Raw genomic sequence first — 21061 nt, 5'->3', positions numbered from 1 at the left:
TAAAATAAAGAGCAGAGACTCTAGTTACAGTGATTTCCTGAAATTAACACTGAAGATGTTCAGGGCTGAACCATTTTCCCCGAATGTCTAAATTACTATCTTAGTTCAGGTTACCGTAACAAAATACCATAGAGTGGGTGGCTTAGACAACAGAAATTCATTTTCTCATGGTTCTGGAGTCTATAGGTCCAAGATCAAGGTGCTAGCTTGGTCGGATTCTGGTGAGGACTCAACTCCTGAATTGCAGATGGCCGCCTTCTGACTGTGTGCGCTCAGGGCCTTTTCTGGGTGCATGCCTATGGGGACTGTTCTCTCTCTCTCCTTATAAGACCACCAGTCCTATCGGATTAGGACCCATATGATCTCATTTAACCTTAATTACCTCTTAAAAAAAATCCAGTCCCCAAATATGACCACATTGGAATTTAGGGCTTCAACATGTGACTGAATTTGGGAGGGGGCGTGTAATCCAGTCAATCCATGGTGACCATATTTGTCACAGTTCAGTTCTTTTCATTACAAAAATTTTAATACCCTTTCCTTAGAGAGATCAATAAATGTTTCCTGAAATGAAACTCATATGTGAATGCAATAGCTTAATATCCGAGGTCTCTAAATGGGTATTTTAATATGCTCAATTCGTTATAGGTTTCTTCAATCTTTGTTACTACCTCTGATACAAACTCCTTACCTAAAGGAATACATGTACAAAGTTTTTGTTTTTTATTTTGAAAATCCTGTTCTTTAAAGTTACCCACTGTCCAGTAAACAGTCCAGTTCATATCATAATCAGTCATCACAGAAACACCAATATGGGTCTACCTTCCATCTTCAAGGATGTATCTTTTAAGCAAACATGACTGGAGAATAAATTTCTATGAAGTCAATCTTATTTTCACACTAACTTCTATGTAAAATAATATGTGTGTGTATATATATATGTATATGTGTGTGTGTGTATATATATATATATGTGTGTGTGTGTGTGTGTGTGTGTGTGTTATATAACCAGAGAGAGAAAGGAAAAAATTTAGTCTAAGTGGAAACTTTGGAACCAGAAATGGGGTGAGTGTGCTGGCAAGCTCCATGACTTGCTACTGTGTGTTCTCAAGTCCCATCCTGGCAATTGCCTGTTAGGAGGTGTAGTTCTTCTAGCAATTATTGATTAACTGGGGTCCCTTATCTATTTCTAGGCATTAGCCTCTTCCTCTAAGACATGAGAATTTCCTTGAAGTCTATAGTCTCTAGTTTGTTCAGTTCAATCACTCAGTCATGTCCAACTCTTTGCAACCCCTTGAACTGCAGCATGACAGGCTTCCCTGTCCATCACCAACTCCCAGAGCTTGCTCAAGCTCATGTCCATTGAGTCGGTGATGCCATCCAACCATCTCATCCTCTGTTGTCCCCTTCTCCTGCCTTCAATCTTTCCCAGCATCAGGGTCTTTTCCAGTAAGTCAGTTCTTCACATCAGGTGACCAAAGGATTGGAGCTTCAGCATCCATCCTTCCAATGAATATTCAAGACTGATTTCCTCTTGATTGGACATTTAGAAATCCTAGGAAGATAAACATGTGCGCTATTGGTTATGTTAATTAACCAGGTAAGAAGAATCCTTTTACAATTTATATGTATATCCAATCATCACAATACATGCTTTAAATATTTTACAATTTCATGTGTCAATTACGTCTCAGCAAAGCTTTAAAAATGAAAATTCTATTAATCCATGCCTTTTCCAACCCATAGACAGAATATTAGAGGTATGAAGCTTGGTAATATCAGACAAGAGTCCCCACCATGTATGGAGAGTGTCCTAAGTCGCCTTTGCCTTGTGACTTTTTGTTTTATAAAAGTAATTTCCCACTTTTCTCATTTTCTTCACCTTCGATCCCACAGATGAATTTTGTTTAAGAAAGTAACTCTTGAGTTGGTCTTTGTTCAGCTAGTATAGGCCTGGTGCATAGGAAGCCCTCAACAGGTGTTTTCTGAATGCATAACACTGAAGCAGTAGGAACATGAGAATCACTTATGTGGAAAGAAATGCTGGAGGAAACATAGACTCCTAGCAACTGTGATGGGTGTGAAACAAGTAAAATCCCCAGCAGGTATCCCAGCGGCAGGAGGAAAAGGAGGTTCCTTTCTTCTTACACCTACCACATTTTCATGTGTGACATTGGGCTGTGCATTTGATTTCCCTGAGACTCGTTTCCTTATCTGTAACATAGGATTAAATAATGCCCAGCTCAAAATTTGTTCTAAATAATTTCCCTAACAAGTGTTAGTTTCCTTCCATTCCCTCTCCTCTAAGGTGAATATCTGAGTGAACTAAGCATTGTTTAAAACATCTAGTGGCTCAGATGGTAAAGAATCTGCCTGCAATGCAGGAGACCCAGGTTCGATCCCTGGGTTGGGAAGATCACCTGGAGAAGGAAACAGCACCCGATTCCAGTATCCTTGCCTAAATAATTCCATGGACAGAGGAGCCAGGCGGGCTACAGTCCATGGGGTTGAAAAGACACAACTGAGTGACTAACACTCACTTTTTTTCCTAATATGCTATGATAATATATATGATTTATAATAGTATGTGTGTGCGTGCTCACTCAGTTATGTCCGACTTTTTGAAACCCCATGAACTGTAGCCCACCAGGCTCTTCTGTCTGTGGGATTTCCCAAGCACGAATACTGGAGTGGGTAGCCATTCCCTTATCCAGGGCATCTTCCTGACCCAGGGATCGAACCCAGTCTCCTGCATTGCAGGTGGATTCTTTCCTGTCTTAGCTACCAGGGAAGCCGATATAACAGTATATTTGATATATATTGCTGTATATCATATATGTGAGAGTATTATGACCACTCCCTAGAGTCGCCTGTGATCTACAGGATGCCCAATGAACAATTATTCATTTCTATTCTTTTTTTGTGTGCTGTTTTGTATAACACAGACAATTTGAAAGACACCTGGAACCAAGCTTCATGTGTAGCCAAAGCAAAGCAGTGACATTGTTAGACCTTTCAGGACCAGTACACCATAGTGCTTATGTTACTCCTGCTGACCTGGGAACTCCTCCCTTAATTTGAAAGAGAATTCTGAATTCAAGAAGATGCACAATAAGGAATTACCTCCTAGGTTCTGAAGAGCCTATGTCTCAGTAAACTAATGAAACACATGCACAGACAGGTGATGTTTTAATGTTCCAGTGAATATGTGTGCCTTAGGATAACTAGTGGGAATCCTCTCCTTGAGGCAGAAGGAGCTTGTGAGCAGCACATGGTCACTTCTGCCTCAGGTAGAGTCCCGGTCCCCTGGGACTAGCCACAGATAATGTGAGGTCTGCACGTTGTCCCCCGTGGCTCAGAGATACCGGCATGTGTGACTCCACCAAATGCCACACCCTGTCTTTATAGCAGAGCCTGCTGTCCATTTGGCTGGATGTTCAAATCAAGACATCCACCTCCCTCAAGGCTGGATGTAAGGCTTGAACTAGCAGCCCAGAGAAAAAAAGGTCAGCACTTTGATACACAGCTTCCATGAAATGGAATTTTAATGAGCAGAAGCAAAACCTGATCTCCTTGCTCAGAAAGCCGACGATGTCTTTGTTCTTTTCATGTCGTAACATTTCACTAGCTCAACATCTCCCCTTTTATTCTGGTACTTCTCCTCTAAGAACTGAAGAGAGGCCGCCTGTGTCTCTCGGCAGTGTTTTCTCACCTAAGATGTGTGGATTTGTGTGTTTAAGGAAACTCTTAGGAAAGGTGTCTTGCGGTGTCAAGGTTTGTTGTTCTGGAGTTCTGTTTTAGAGGGAAAATAGTCAAATTTCACTAAATTAATCCAATTCGCTGTTGTGATTGGGGAACATGTGGCTTTGGGTACGTGATCATCATATAAAGCTCTTCTATCATCCTTCACATTATTGACTCATTGCCGGTGGGGGCACAGAAGGAAAGATGCAGGAACCAGAAAGCGCAGAGAGATTTCTGAGAGTTAAAATAAAAACCCACACCTTTGATGTGTGCTTTTCTGCACTTTGAGAAAATATACTTGAGTCTTTCTAAAAATAAGGCTTTTGTTTCCACAGCACTTGATGGTTAAAACTCAGATTGCAAAGGCAAAATTTGGGGAACTTTGTCTTCCCCATAAACAGATACATGTGGGCGCTTCTGGACATGGTCCCAGGCTCTCCTCGAGGTTGCTGGGAGTCTGCATGCGTGGGCATGAGCAGTCCAGGATCAGCTCCTGAGTGCAGTCAGAGGGCAGTGTGGCACTTTAATGAGCTCGATCAAAGTGTTATTGTGTCCAAAGGCCAAAAAATGTAAGAAACACTTCTAACTCTTTTATCTGCTGCCAAAACAGAGTGGAAAGATAAGTAGCGGAGCCCCATCCTCAGTCTCCAGACCGTGCTGCTTTTGTGCTTCTTCACTCTTTCACGATGATGGAGATGTGGTTTAAGAGCAGACTCGCCCATTCCTGACGCTCACCCATTGCTCAGGTTGCAGAACTAATTTTCTCACACAGCCTCTCCTTGTTAACAGCAAAGTCATCGTAGGAGTTGTAAAACGCTACAGCCAGGCTCTACTGGCTGGCAAGCTTTGTGCTCACATTCATGTTCTGCTCTTGTCCTAATAGAATTATGTCAGAACAGTGAAAAACGCTGGGTTTGGAGGGAACGCGGAGTGTGTCCGAGACTGTACTTTATCACGGGTGGGTTAACCCAAGCCTGAAGTAGAAGAGCATCACAGATGCACAGCGCATCGGACATGAAGCACATGCTTGCATTTAAATCACGTATATCTTACTTTTTTACTGATGTAATTGTGAAATATGTTCTTTTTGCATTCATAATTAGGGGGTGGAACAGATGGTGAAGGCTCAGTTTAAAATAATCTGTCATTAAAATAACCTAGCCTACTGGTAATTCTTCACTCTAACTGGAGATAGGTCATAGGGAAAGAGTTCGGGGTGATTTTTTTTTCCCCTTTCTACGTTGGAATGTTGTAGAAAGAACTACTCATTTCAGAGTAGTCTTGTACGTGAGAATTGCCTCTGTAAGGGCACTGTAGTAAGATTTCACTCTGAAATTTGGTTGCAGGGAAATATGCAGGGGATAAAAAAAAGAAAGCAGACACAAAACAACTTTGACAAATATAAATCCATTTAGCACAATGCATTAAACATTAGTATACCTTCAATCATGAAGCTATAGTTAGTTTTATACCCTGCAAGGAAATAGCCTCATCATTTGACAAATACTGTTAGAGGCACTCGGCTTTTGGGGTTAAGAAACTGCGCCTTACACTTTATATGTTACTCTGATGTCAGGGGATATAAATTATAATTACAGGCATTATTATTCAGAGACGCTGTGGCTCCTGACTTGTGTATCCAAGCCTCGCTGCAGCATGCGTACCTCATAGACTTACTGGGATGTGACAAAGGAAATCTCTCATCGGCCCTGTCGAGATGGCTAAGAACTGGTTTTAGTAGTAAGAAAACTGTCTTGATGAATCAGATACTTGCATGCCTTGAAAACGTCTGTTTTACTGTTTCTTCTAAGATTTTTTTCTCCTTCTGCTTTGAGGAAAGCAGATAGATTTCAGCGTGGCTTTGTAATAAATCTTCTCAAGGAGGAACTAGCATTAACATTTGTGTTGGTTCTTTTTCATCTTAATCCAACCTTAGTTAATAATCAGAAAATTCTACATACTGAGTAAGAAGATGTAATTAACCCTTTGACCCCAGAATCTTAATTGGCGCCTGTTGAAAACAGTGGGCAGTTAAAAAAAAAATTAAAAGGTAGCCTGCAGTGATTGAAACAGCTCTATATAGTAGCTTTCTTGATTCAAAATTTTTGAAATTTCCACTGAACTTTCAGATTAATCATATCTGGTTCCCAAGACTAACTGAATGTTTCCTCCTTCCTCCCACCCTTTAAAATTAAGACATCCACATTAAACCAATATTGATGCTACTCTTAAAACTTTTCTAAGCAGCAAAATACAGCTAACTATAGACAGGGATGACCCTGAAGCAGAAGGTAATGGCCATGTGAAGAGGGACCTTGCCAACCTGCTGGACACCGGGTTTCATATCCCATTCTTTATTTAAAATATAATTATACCTGAATTATTGATTTTATCTCATACTATAGATACAGTTGACTCAGATGATAGGCATGAAAGTGAAAAATATGGTTAACTAACCTGTTTTGTTTACCTCTGTAATGGCAAACAACTAACTAGTTGTCCCCCCCCCCACCCGCCCCACCGCCCACCAAATTGGCTGTTATTTTTAATTGAATTGACTGGATGCTTTGTGTCATGTAGACATAGCCTCATTTTAATCTCACCAGGAAATTGGAACATGTGTCGAAGCCTCTGTTTTTGCCAAACGAAACTGGCCAGTTCTTAGATCGCCGCTGCTTAATAGCATCAGATGTTTAGCCTCCAGATATTCCTTTCCCTGCCACAGTGCCCAAACCTCCTTTAGTATTTTAGCAAGTATATTGAGATAGGAACCTACTTTAAAAAACATAATCCCTTTCAGTGAGAAAGCAAAGGATGTGTGTCAGTGACAAATGAATAGCACTGAGTATTTTGGAAGACTATGAAAGGATCCAGTCTAACTCAGATCTTCCGAATGTCAGGAGATATCCCAGACTACGTGAGACATCTGTGGCATCAGAATTCTGCAAATAATCTAATAGTTCCATAAACAGAACTCTTGGGGGAAAGAACTGCCCTTCCTCTTAGTCATTCTAATGTGTGTGATGTGAGGGAAAGAGCTTTGGGCTTGGAGGTAGAACTGGATTTCCTAAGTCTTATTTGAGTAGTTGTTAGATGCTGGCTAAAGATAAATAAGATGTCGTCCTGCTCTTGAGAAATTCAGTCTCTTTGGGAGTTGAATAATTCTACTAGGGTGATGGGGCTTCCCAGATGGTGCTAGCGGGTAAAGAATCCACCTGATAATGCAGGAGACACAGGTTTGATCCCTGGGTCAGAAAGTTCCCCTGGAGAAGGAAATGGCAACCCACTCCAGCATTCTTGCCAGGAGAATCCCATGGACAGAGGAGCTTAGCAAAATACAGTGCAGAGGGTGCAGACAGTTGGACACAACTCAGCACGTGTGTACACACACACAGACACACACACCAGGATGATACAATGTCATCCATGCTTTATTAATACTATGGGAAGTAGTGTAATTTAATCCCGGCTCTACCACTAGCTGGCTGTGGTCTTACCCAGCCACTTAACCTCTCTGTGCCACGTTTTCCTCACCTGAAAAGTGAGAGTTTAGACTACAGGGGGTCATCTCTGGGCCACCTCCATTAATCCTTTCTTCTGGTCTCAGTCTTTTGATTGTCACTGGTTCCCATAGAAGGTATCATCTATCTCTCTCTGTGTCCCACTGATCTGACAGTGGCATTTTAGGTTTTGGGAAGATGGCTTACACAACTCCCTGTGATTATATTCTAGACCATGGATCTTAGGTTGAATAGAAAAAACCTAATTAGGCCCTCCTCTACCTGGAGAAGTTCAAAAGAGGCAGTCCTAATCCTCATGAATCATCCTTAGGAGACACCTTGCTTGAGGTGAAGACATGTTGAAGTGAGATGCTCCCCAAACTTCTACAAAGGAAACTTCTCCATTTTTTCACTTTTGGTTCAAAGTAAGCTTCCACTGTACCACACTGGAAGCTTGAAAGTTTGGCTCTCACAAGGCTCAAGAAGGCTTGGCAGTTTTGTCAAAGATCAGGAGTCCAGTTCTCTTAGGCGGTGTTTTGTTTTCTGTCCCCTAGATGCTTCCAGGGAGATATTACAGAACAAAGGTGACCTCTTGGGGAAGTGACTTATGAATTCTTTTTGTCATTCCACTCCCCATTCATCTCCTCCAAATGGTAGGATTCTATCATTGGAAAAAATCATTCAAAAACAAGGAATGATTTTTAAGAAGTTATAGGCTGCCTCAATACAAATATGTTAATTTCAGAAATGCTGTCCAATTTATCTTTTTATTAATGTCCTTGTATCAAGTAGAAAATCTTTATTTTTAGTGGAAGGCAAGGCAGTGTAGTGATTGAATCTGACAGTCTGAGTTTGAATCCTAACTTCATCATTTACTAAGGTCAGGCACGTTGGCTAACTTCACTAAACCTCGATTTCCTTGTATGTAAAATGTGGATAATAACATAATTACTTCAAATGCTACTTGTAAAAATTAAAAGAGACAATGCAACCTACTTGGTATATAATAAATGTGAGCTATTATTATTGTACTATCTTGACCAGAATCTTGTCTATTATGTAATTTACTTTTATGTGGTGCAATATAATGTGACTTTTGAATTGAATTTTTGAATTGTTTTCAGAACCCACTTCTTTTCACCCAGTTGTTTTCAGAGGAGGAGGTTGGGTACTTCTCCTAGTTTCTGATCAGTGGGGCTGTGAAAAGGAATCAGGAAGCATGGAATCAAATTTCATACACACACACATATTCCCATAATGATACATACACATATTTACATAAATATATTCAATATATACATATAAAATTCCAAAAAAGTTCAGTATTTTAAGAGACTGAAATTATCACTGAGATTTAAGGCTGTGTATTTTTCTACCTGAATTATACATGCTTCTTCCACCATTTTGTATTTAAAAATTATGTCATTAGTTTAATGTTGCCACATACCTTGTTCCCAGTGAGGATTCCCTATATTTCCAAACTCCCAGCCTTTGTAAATATCACTAATCTTTAAAACTTCTTTTCCTAGGCAAGCAGTACTTGTGCAACCCACTTGATTAAAAATAAATAAAACAAAACACAAGATGTTAGGATGATGGAACATATAAAATGCACCTGGATTGCAAGAATTTGAAACAAATTTATTCTCAATTTGAGTGATATCTTTCAGTTGGGAGTCCATGATGATTTACACCATTCATCAAACTGAAAATGCAGCCCTCTATTTGAAAAGTAGACTAACATTTCAGGAGCTGCATATAATATGCAGTATTCTTCTTTTCTCCCCCCTTTATTCTTTTCTTTCCATTTCAGGAGTTGTAATAGAAACTAGATCTATCACAATAAAGCTTTAATATAGAGTTTTGCAAAAAAAGGATTACAATTTATGAAGCTTCAGCCTGTAAACATTTATCCATAATATATTGACTTTTCCTATTTGTTCTAATACAATAGGCACTGGGATTGAGGCGAGAATAATCCTTTATTAATTAGCAAATTATTGATGTCCATAGGAGCATAAGTGGTGATTTTACTTGTTCCTTATATAGAACTCTTTTTTTCTCTTGTTCCATTACAGTTTTCATTCCTGTTCAGCTATTTAATAACTGTGCTGATTTAATCTCAGTAACTACTGAATCCAAAAACATAAAGGCAACATCTCAGAAAGTCAACATGGCCTGATTTTCTATATAAATGCAATGCATCTTGATTAAATGACAGAGACATAAGGAAGTGCCTGAAATAAGGGAAAGTTAGCTTGTGGTCTTAATTCAAATATTTTATTTGTTCATGTATAATGCGATAGTTAGAGATCTTAGATTTCTGTTAAACATGAAGGAAAAGTGATCTTAAAAGTGGTATGTGTTGCTTTGTATTAGATGCCTTATTAACAAAATCTCCATCACATATACTTAACTAACCTATTTTTTTTTCTGCAGTCCCTGGATGGCTTTGTATTTGCACTAAATCAAGAAGGAAAATTTTTGTACATTTCTGAAACAGTCTCCATCTACCTAGGCCTCTCACAAGTAAGTAAAACCATTTTAGATTCTTGACAGCAATTGTGAAGTCTCCTTCAGCCTTATGCCTGTCCTTCTTCTTCAACAGATATTCTGTTTGGAGTGAATTATCCAGTTTATTTTTTAATGGCTCTCCCTGACTCTGCTCACAGTCACTGAGAAAGCTGTATGTCAGTTCAGAACGTTAGGCATCAACTTATGCTCAAAACTTGAGTCCACCGTCCCTACCCCCTAAGGATCATTATTAATTTATTGAGAACAAATGAAGTTTCTTCCCTTGGTTGTTTTGAACTTTGAAACCTCTGTGCTCGGTAGGAGAGGGACACACTAATAGTGCTTCCCTTGTGTCCTATTACTGGATGTTTATGGAGGACCCTGCACTGTCCTGGGAGCTGACACAATGACAGAGAGTCATTTGGAGTCAAGAAATGCTGAAAGAGGCCATTAAAATGTGTTGTGGGGAGGAACGGTTCCTGCAAGTATGTATTTTGCTGCCTTTGCAAATGCTTCCTAATGCAGAAAGACGATTTCATAAAATAAGATAATCTTTTGTTATTTGCCATTTAATTACCCACACATGTCTGTCAGAGGTGAAAAGGGGGAAAAAAAAGAAAAAAGATGGAGGCACATGGGGGAAGGGGACGAAAGCCCTAGACATTCATTCCTGATAGTCCCTCCAAACACAAAAATTTGACTTTTGTTCAATTCCCAGACACAGGCTGCCACTACAGAATGCCAAAATACCCTGAAGAAAAGTTTGCAGTTCCACTAATTATCCAGATGTTTTCTCCATTAAAATGCTGAACATCTGGGTATCCGTGCCCATACAGGTGATTGGCTGAGCCTGACCCTTTTCATCTGGTGGTTTGGCACGAGTAAAACGCAGTTCCGTGGGAGGGATTTTGTATGTATGTGATGATCTGCCAAGTTGGATAATCTACTTCTCATTCAGTTGCTCCTTTGAGCTAAAGATGGAGATGAGATCTGCCTCTCTCCTCTTAGGCAAGACTCACCCCAGACTCATTGCTTCTGAAAGTTGGCACTGCTGTAAGGAGGCAGCATGGCTGGACCATTTCAGCTGTTAGTGGGCTTGCCGGGTAATAGCTAAATCAAGAAAGACATCGGGAAATAATAAAGAGAGATAGTTGGCATTTGAGGAGGGTTGTGGGAGGAGGAGAAATACTGCCAAATTTAATTATTTACTTTTGAGAATCCAAGCCCGGGGTGGGGCAGTGGGCATTAACTCTTGCTTGAAGGATGTGCAAGCTATTGGCTGTAGTGTATCTAGCAATTCTGTTTTATGTGGACTTGAGCAAACCAAATGATAGAAACTGGGCTACTGTCAACTCATTATTAGTATTCTTGTGTCTCATGGAAATCTCTGGTTTTCTAATGGCTTTTAATAGACTTGAAGCCTTGTCTTAATCTGTTTGAGACCTAGTATTGGGGATCACCAATGTTGGAATTGGTGTGCCGCCATGTTAGCACTGTATAGACCTGGGAGAGCCTCTGTTGTTCTGCAGTGCCCGTATTCATATATTTTGTGCAGGCTATCCAACAAAGTTTAATAAGCCAGTGAAGAAGAAGGATGAATAATTAGTTTAAGCAGGTAAATGCTAATTAGGGAACTCCTGAAAAGCATCCATTATATACTAGCTCAGAACACGTTTTACAGCCCTGGTTAGTGGTGTAATCCAAATTCTGTCAAGGCAACTGCATTTTCTGTAATTGAGATGTGTATGTTTGCTTTGCATAACAGATGGCTCTGTATGCTTAGACTGATAGCTAGGAAAATAATAATTGCATTATTCTGGCCAAAAGAATATTAGCTCTTGGGTTTTGGCCATTTCAGTCAGTCCTCCTGCCAGCACAGCATATGCACATATATGGATTGGATTTTCAAGGAAATTGATGCATCTGGAATAGTGTGGCCATCTGAAATATCATCTGTTCAAGAAAAATTTGGCTTTAACCCTGTGCTGGTTTCTCCTTAAAAGCAAGAGATTCCATTGCTTCTCTACTATCACATTAAGTCAATCTTTTCCTATAATCTGAGGCAAATCATTGAGGTTTCCATAGGAATAAATCAGCTATGCAGGCATGGTATGGTAGCTGGCAACTTCTGTACAGTTTTTCCCCGCCTCTGCGTGGGATGGGTTATAAAGTAAGTATGCATCAATAGTCAGTGTCTCGGCTCACCCAGGGGCAGGTGCTGGCCACCGTGGGCTGCGGCCCCGTGTGGAGGTTGTGGTTTGTGTCCCCACAAAGAGTCCAGTGTGCAGCTCGACAAACGTGGTGTGGACAGAAGTCTTCATTTGAGGGCATTATGCAACTGACGTGATGAAGGGTAGATCACTCCTAAGTGATTTTTGCATATACCAATGTACATATTTGGAGTTCAAAACAAATTTAGAACTCGAGAAGTTAGTTCTGGGTTAACATGGAAATAATCTGATAAGAGCGTAGTGTGTGTTTTCAACACCCAAAGAATAAGGGGGAAACACTATGCTAAAACTTTGGGAAAGGTTTTCCAATCCAATTAATGTTCTCAGCCCTAAAAGAGTAACTGGGTTCCCTGAGACGTAACCCTTCCCAAGTTTTTTCAGTGCCCTCTTTCAGTTGTGAAGTACGGAGTGCTCACTGGTGACATCCAATGTAAAGTGTATTAAAAGTTATTCAATTAAGTACATCCTTAATCTTTTAGACACACACACACCCCCTTAATTAAATGCAAACCACTCTGTTCGTATCCTACAACTTTGACTCAGTGATTTTTCCATCAAATTCTTGACAGTGATAAGGAATCTATATAGTTATGTTCCCTCCTTTCCTTTTTAAGCAGTGTTATTAAATCAAGACAGTGTGTATCATCAGATATGTATCCAGTGAAACTGCTGAGGAATATTGTGAACATGTCAATTTGTTAGAGCATAGCTGTGTCTGCATTTATAACTCTCAAGATGTATCTTCCTCAGTTTTATTTTCTTTGAACATGTAAATAAATATAGTGGCTTTGAAACGGCTTATGTTCTCAAGAAAGAATTAGGATTCTTTTTTAGCTCATGAGAGAACTAAGTAGAGAAACTTCTAGCAAGCTCAGTTGTGTAGCATGAATATAGAGACAGCCAGAGCAGGTTTTTCTCCTCTGCTCCATTGAGGGTAACTCCAAGTGTTCAGGATGTGTGCTTGCCACTTATTGCCTTTAAGGTGTTTTCATACCATCTTGATGATGGGAATGAAGTGATCTATGCTATGATGATGTCCAAACATCTTCAGCAGACCTTTGACTTTGCCAGAGATAATCATTTAATTTAACCAAGATATGGTTTTAGGTTGTAGAAAATGCATTGTTGACTTGCATCCCTAGGTGTAAAGATTCCCAGGTACTCACTACGCAGCCTTACCTTAAAGGAAGATGCCCAGATATCGTTGCTGAGTTCAGCCTGCATGGAGATTAAATGACTTCTGCCTGGTGATGGTGTCTGGAGCTGCTAAATACAATTCTCCTTACGTAAAATGGAATAGGCAAAAGTGAAAGCAAAGAAAGCAAGCAGAGTCATTTCCCTAATACTGAAAATGCAGCAATGATGGGTAGCCAGCTTTTATGGAAACTCTTCCAACATGTAAGGGGCTTAATCACCAAAGAATCCAAAAGAGACTTTATATGATAAATAAAAAGCATTTCTACTTCAATAGAGGAGTGGAAATTAAAGTTTATAGAAATATTTATTTGTTGATTTAAACCCTCCTCTTTCCAAAAAAGAAATAGCTTACATAAACATATAGAATAAAAAGTAATGGCAAAATAGAACTAGGGTCTAGGGAAAAGAAAGATAAACATAAGTAATCTGTTACTGCATAGTAAGAGAAGCGAATAAAGGTTTATAAGAAGGGATATAAATGATCTGATAAAGTATCAAATTTACCTATGAGCTTCCTGGCAACCAAAGCAAGAAGGAAAATATAACCAATTATAGCCAACAATCAAAAATAAGAAAGTATTACTTCTTAAGGAAAAGAAAGATTTTGGTGACTGAAATATTAAAATAAACCTCAAATACAATTTCTGTGGGAGCTAATATGTGGATTATGACTTATCAGTTTTCTTCCACTGGAATCCACATTCAGAACAAGACTATAATGACCCATAAAACTAAGGGGAGCACACATATTACAAATCACATAAGGAAGCAGAAGATACTGCTCCCCTCAGATCATTTTGAGAATGATGTTCTGACATCTAGTACTTACAATGGCATTGACTAGCTTGATGTTTTATGTGCTTTTAAACCAGCTTTTCTTAATCCATATTCAAATACTGCATTTTCTTTTAAATGCTGATGAGAAAGTCAAAATTTTATTTGCCAGAGGCAGAGGACTTGGGTCTCAGTTAACCAGAGGATAAAAGTGGACCCTTCTGAAAACATTTTATCTTGAAAATGGGTTAAAAGATGATGATTCTGATGCACCTATGCCAGAAAAATGTTTTCAAGTTAACAGAATTCTATTTAAAGCATAATGGGTCCTAGAGCAGATGGGAAATTAACAGATTTTTCCACTGTGATATCATAAGGAAATATACTATAGCCAGCTAAGCCCTCTCTTAAAATATACTCTTATCACCTGCCCATGGCCTCCAGTGCCCAGCTTGCAGATGAGTCATTTTCTTTCTTCTCACCACATTCCCATCCTGGCAGAAGATACTTCCATGCCATCATTGCAAGCCAGCTAGAAGGAAGCTGCAAACAAGGTTATGCATTGGCTTGGTTCAAGGCAGCTTGCTGAAAGAGGTAGGGTGGCTGCAGCTAATAAGAGCTAATGGAGGTGAAAGTAAAAAGATATAGATGGTCATTTAAAATTTTGTCTTTTTTGTTAAGCCGTGCAGATATATTTACCATAAACTCCTTTCCCCATCCTGTTGTTCATCTCCATATTTTAGGTTTCTCTGCGTTTGTTATATAGAATGGCAAATAAAATTACAGCTCTAGCACACAAGTACAAGGTCAAATAAATGACAGAGCTCAGTCTATTTGTGAAGCTATTCTGAAAGGGAACCATGGTGCCAAATGTGGTTTATTTGAATAATAAAGAAGAATTAGATTCCCCTGATAACTTGGCTGAGGGCCAATAAATCACTGGAGGTTAAAGATGCTTTGCAACCACCATGTCTTTCTTTTGCTTTTCCGAAGTGCAAGCCTCAACTCTCCCATTCTGTGTTTCAATGCAAATCAACTTAAGGTTAGTATGTGGTTAATAGTCTCACTTCCATGCTTATAAAAGATTTTATATATATATATATATATATATATTTATACACACACACACACATATTTCTTTAGCAGGGTGGAAAAAAAGAAGACGTTAGCTTACACATTATTACTCTTGTTAGGCATCATCACGTCCTAGATAGGTAGACTATAAAGGCAAAACAGGTGTTCTTTCAACACAGCAGAGGCCTTATAATAACAAAGCCAAGTGTTAGCACTTTTTCAATCTGTGTGTGAAACTGATGCAACACTAGGATAACCAGTGTTCCTTCAATCAACAAATACAACTCTCCAAATATTGCTTGGTGCCCCCTTTTAAAGTCAGTCAAGTAAAAATATAATAATAATAATAATAATAAAGTTAAGTAGGCATATCTTAATTTTTTTAAAAAAAGAAGGAAAGATACATAATTTTCTACAGCTTGTGTTTTGTCATTTTTGTTGGTTTTTAACCTCAGCAAGTCTGCATTTTTCTCCTGTACTAATCATAGAAAGTTCATCACTTCTTGGGCAACAAAGAAAAATGCCCTTTTGAATGTGGAAGCTCAGAGGGTTTAGAGACTATTGAGAAAATATAAGTATCAAAATAATTCAGAAACAGGACAAGGCGCAGTGGCACATTATCAATTTACAACATTTAAATTGATAAATGCTTGGTAGTGAAGGCCTACAAGGGCACTTTGAAAAGCAAATAGCGACCTGGTGAAGAAATTGATTTCCACCCCCCGAAAATGACTGCATGATGCATCATTTGACTGCATGCTGTCCGAGTGCTTGACAGAGATAATCTCAGCAATCCCATGGGCGACCTTATCGTTCTCACCAGGGCAACTTTGTCTACGTTCTGACTTTGTGCATGTCAAGGTTCCTCCCAGCAGGATCCTTGGGGGGAAAAAGTTCCTCTGTTCGATCCAGATATTGAACTGCTCGCTCTTCCCCATTTTCCTCTCCCGCCCCCCTGCACCCTCCCAAATAGGCAAACACGCCTCTTTATTTCATCCATAATTATGAATGAGCCGGGCGGAAGACCACAGCAGCTCTGCGCACCGGATCTTTGTGGAAACCCTTATTACCATTTAGTTCACAGAGTTCTAGGTGATAACCTGTATTAGCAGGGATCAGATTATCAGAAAGAGTAGAAAAATTCCCTCCTGTTCTTCTATAGTTCATGGCACTTCTTAGCAAAATGGAAAAAGCCAGCCAGTTTCTTTCAGCCTTGTACTTGCAAGGAATTTTTTTTTTTCCCTCCCCTACAATCTTTACACAGAAAGCTTCTGAAACTGTTTGACTCCTTACCATTTAGTTTCTGATAGTGTTGTTCCCTCACCATCCAGTAATTCTAAGTGTTTCTCTTGTAACTTTAAAATGATGTAATATTGACGTAGGGCCCCAAGAGTATGTCACCGTGGGCTCTTGGGCTTTGAACTGGCGTGGCAGCGCCTGTGGAAGAAATCTGATAGAACCCACGAGGCTTCCTCAGGACCAGTGGTGTTTGGAAAATATTTTTCTGCCGGAGAGGGATAATTGATGATTTCTTTATCTTTAAAATATTTCTATTGGTATATATGGATGTGGATGTGTGTGCCTTTCTGTTTATTATCGGTTAGCTTCCTGCCCCGGCGGCTTGTCCCTAATCATCACAGTTCTCGATTAGCCACTTCTTGAAAGCAGCAAAAACCCTGTCCAGGGTTGACACCCTGAAGCTCCAGTCCCCACCGGCTCTGACACCCTCAGTTCACCCGATTCCACCCCTTTTACCTCCTTCTTTCATCCACAACATTAATTCTGAGTGAACAAGACGTGCTTCCTTGCTTTTGACAAGATTTGCTGCAGTCTCATGCGACAAAAACCCAACACTCATTCCAGATTCAGAAAGTAGGATTTATAACAGCATTTTAATTTAATGTTGGATGTCGAACATATAAAGAGATCACAGTAGTACTAGAGCTGAAAATTGATGCCTTTTTTATTAGTGTCCTCTCAGAAGTGGGTGAGACGCTGTTTGTGCAATGGAGCACAGAGCAGCAGTCAGATGAATGAGGATATGCTATCTGCAAGGAATCATATTTCAAGCCACTGTCGGCCTCTATTGATGTGCGCAGAGTTGAAAGGTTATGCTAGTAAATGCCATCCGAATTTCCAGCATTAGAAATCGGTGGAATAATCTGCTGGCTGTCACTTTATGCTCAGCCTAAATGCACTGCATGGGAATGTTTTACTTATTTTAACTCCAAATTAATTTCTTATTACTGGTGCATGGCTTTCTCTCTTCCATGCTTTCATCGGTTCCCAAATGGGACTGAGTTTTAACCGGCCTTCAGAGTAAACCAAAATTCCTGAAAGAAAATGAAAGAAATTTGCATCATCATACATGAGAATTATCTTCTTTTTACTTATGCCTTTGAACATGTTTTTTACCAGGCATTGAGGCTAAAACACAGAATGTCACTATGCAAAAAGGGCTTTTCTAGTTAGGCTGAATCACAGAATCACAAGACAATAAAAGATAGACTCGCTGTTTTCAAATGTATAATTTGAAGACCTTTTACATTGCTTCTTAATTTCTGGAGTTAGTATGATCAAGAGAAAAAAAGGAAGTGTAGCATCTTCATTTTATGGGATCAAGAAATCTAAAGTCAGGGAAAAAAAATACTTTTTGAGACACTAGCTTGCTTTATTTGTGTGGATAAAATTTTTTTTCATATTCATTTTTAAAGTAGAGCACTAAACAAAAGTAAGATGGAGAAGAAAATTTAGTCATCATTCTAAGTCCGTAATTTATTCATTTTTAAATAATGAAATGGTGTTTTTCTGAATTAACCCATGTATTATTCATGCAGGCATTGGCAATGTAATGTCCCCAGTTTTCTGGAGAGCAGTGTACATTTCTTTGCCTGACAAGCAGTATTTTCTATATGGTATTAATTTAATGGCTTACTTTATTATGCAAAGTTGGAAAGTAAAGATAATTTCTGTCTGTAATGTGGTGCTTATACAGGCAATATATGCAAAATAATGCCTCTAAACCTAAACCTTCCTCAGTTATCCTGGTCCCTAGGAGAGTGATGAGTGAGGGCAAACTGCTCATATGAAGAATTAGAAATAACTTGACCTCCTGGGAAGAAGGTCATAAAATCGTTAAATTCACGTGAAATCCAAATTTCATTTCTACACACACACACATTCAATCTATATTGGGTTTTAGCTCTTACACAAGAAGGCATGGTTTTTATAACAGGAGTAACATGGCAACAATTTCAGTGATCATTTCACTTGGAGTATAATAAGGAAATCAACTAGGATTTTGCATGAGTTCTAGAACCAGGCTGATAACCTGAAAACCGGTGCTGACTTTAGACAACAAATGCCATGTGGCTTTTTATCCTTCTTACTCCCTCTGCCCCCTTTGGATGACAGTCCAGAGATGTAATCTCTTTCCTAAAGAGTCATTTTTAAAGAGACTGATAGCAGTTGTTCCAATGATTCAGAGCATCTTTTGATGTGTATTCATATAAATAGATGTCTGTTCACATGCCTCTATATGTAGATAAATGTATAAAATTGGTTTCTTTCCGATTTGGTTTTTATGCCTACTGTACTTTTATCTACAGATATAAATAACTTCCGAAATGATTCACTGAAAGAGCAAACCAGGTTTTCCTTTGGGTATCTCCTCCCCCTTTTGGCCTCCTATAACTGCAAACTTAACCACATTCAATAACAAGACAAAAACTTCCTCTGATGCTGTTAATTTTTAATGTACTGGCAGATTAAATCTATTACTTTCAATATCTATGCAGACTTTTTTTGAAAGCAAAAGAATGTACGCACAAAGAAGTTTTCCCTGGGAAAGAAAAAAGTGGTTTGAGCTTGGTAGCTTTTAGGGCAAGGCAGGGCCCTTGGCAGGGCTTCCCTGGTAAAGAAATCTGCCTGCAATGCAGGAAACTCTGGTTCAATTCCTGGGTGGGGAAGATCCCCTGGAGAAGGGATGGGCTACCCACTCCAGTATTCTTGGGCTTCCCTCATGGTTCAGTCAGTAAAGAATCCACCTACAATGTGGGAGATCTGAGTTCAGTCCCTGGGTTGGGAAGATCACCTGAAGGGAGGCATGGCAACCCACTCCAGTGTTCTTGCCTGGAGAATCTCCATGGACAGAGGAGCCTGGTGGGCTACAGTCCATGGGTCCCAAAGGGTCGGACACAACTTAGCGAATAAACAACAATGGGCCCTTGGCAGAGGTGACAGAGATCACCTACATGCCAAGTGTAACATTTTGGTAGACCTCAGAAGTTTGTCAGTAACAGCATTTGGATATCAGGTAAAGAATCATATATTGCATTTAGCTTTTTTCCTAGGTTTTATAGAAGCAAGTTTTGTATCAAGCAGTTGCCTTCCTTTTGGCCTCTCTCCCCAATAGGAACCTTGCTTTGGAACCACAGGTAATCCCTTTTATAATGCTTTGCCAAGAAAACAATAGAAAATTGCCTCACGATGAGGAAAAAACTAAGGCTTTAAGAAGCAGATACTTAAGGGATGGTTTCACAAGTTTTAGTATAATTCTATAGCCTGTCTTGACTTTCAGATGTTTGTTCCTATTGTACTTTATTAGCTGCTTAGGTCTGATTAACCGAAGCTCCTAATTGTTAAGCTTGATACTCTTAGGAGCTTAAAATTGCATAAAATGTGCTTGGCTATATATAGCAGACATAGCGAGGAATGTTTCCAGAAAGCCAGCTTGGTAGCATTAGTTAGGATCTGGTCCTTTCCTATGAAATGTTCAGGTTGGCTTTGTCTTAAGAAATGTTGAGGCTAGCCAAATCACAAAATGGCCACATAAAGATTATTTGTATTACCAAGTGTTCCTTTAAGTGGTGAGTTCCACTCTTGCTTTTAAGTATCTATGAAGAAAATCATTGTCTACTTGATGAATCAAAGTGGGGGGGCCAGTGAAGGAAGGGGAGAGAGGCACAAAAAGTGTTCAGAGGTATTCTGTTGTCAAATCAATCAGAAATGACTGTGTGGAACATGAGCTTCTATTGGCAGACAACTTTTTAGGAGCAAGCAGAGCTCACCGCTCCTAGTAAGCATGGGGATCTCCTCGCCTCAGTTGCCAAGTGTGAGGGGAATGTCATTTGCAACCTGGCATACTGTTCATTCTAGTTGTCCAGGGTCATGTCAAAGCACTTGCAGTGAAAGTTAGGCGTGCCTGTGATGTTTTGTCTGCATATCTGTGTCAGGAAGATCTCCTGGAGAAGGAAATGGCAACCCACTCCAGTACTCTTACTTGGAAAATCCCGTGGACAGAGGAGCCTGGTAGGCTACAGTCCATAGGGTCGCAAAGAGTCAGACAAGACTGAGCGACCACACTTTCACTTTCACACATCCCTTAGGACAGAAGATGCAAATCTGAGGAAAATAAGAGGTGAGAATGGGAACCAATTACCTGAAATTATAAAAAGAAAAAAACATAATTTTTCCAGTTCTTTGATTAGAATTGACCTCCCAGAGTTTGCAAAGAGCAAGAAAGGACCGTGCCATTTCACTACATCTCCAAACCTTTTCAGCTGAGCAGACAAGTAAATCATACATTGACTGGGACTCATTCAGCTCTTTAGTAAAAAACCCTGCAACTTTGAGTGTTAACATACATCGAAATTAGAAGAGTTGAACGGAAGATATTTCTAAAATGTCACAACTGCTCCGTGACACTAGATGATATGTTTATCCATTCATTATCGCTGAGAACACCTGGGACAGTGCTCAGGAAATCAGATAGTGCCTTTTAAAATAATTATAAAAGAGGCGTAGATTAGCAAGCTGAGGGAAAAATAGACAACCCTGGATCATGATGTTACTAATTTTGATCTGTTTGGGGGCATAAGCTTCCAAGTCACAACAGTGTAATAACTGACTGCAACTGTCAGCAGCTCTGAGGAGAAGGAATGCCAAGCAGGACTGTTTCTGAAAAGCAAATTTTTCCTGGAGGTGAAATCCCAGCATTCGCTTTCTGTTTATAACATTAAGACACGC

The 21061-nt window shown here is 39.5% G+C and overlaps 1 protein-coding gene across 16 annotated transcripts in view; it reads left to right on the top strand.

Annotated features, from left to right (window-relative positions):
- Window positions 1–21061, top strand: part of NPAS3 (neuronal PAS domain protein 3) — a 920744-nt gene that overhangs the window by 657388 nt on the left and 242295 nt on the right. For all 16 annotated transcript variants that reach the window (XM_043489743.1, XM_043489745.1, XM_043489742.1 and 13 more), the window contains one exon: window positions 9684–9773. In XM_043489743.1, the coding sequence (XP_043345678.1) occupies window positions 9684–9773 (90 nt within the window). The remainder of the gene's footprint in view (window positions 1–9683; window positions 9774–21061) is intronic.

This window comes from Cervus canadensis, chromosome 17 (assembly GCF_019320065.1).
Source record: "Cervus canadensis isolate Bull #8, Minnesota chromosome 17, ASM1932006v1, whole genome shotgun sequence".
Classification (NCBI taxonomy): Eukaryota; Metazoa; Chordata; class Mammalia; order Artiodactyla; family Cervidae; genus Cervus; species Cervus canadensis.
Note: the sequence above shows the minus strand (reverse complement) of the source record. Positions and strands in the feature narration are given on the sequence as shown.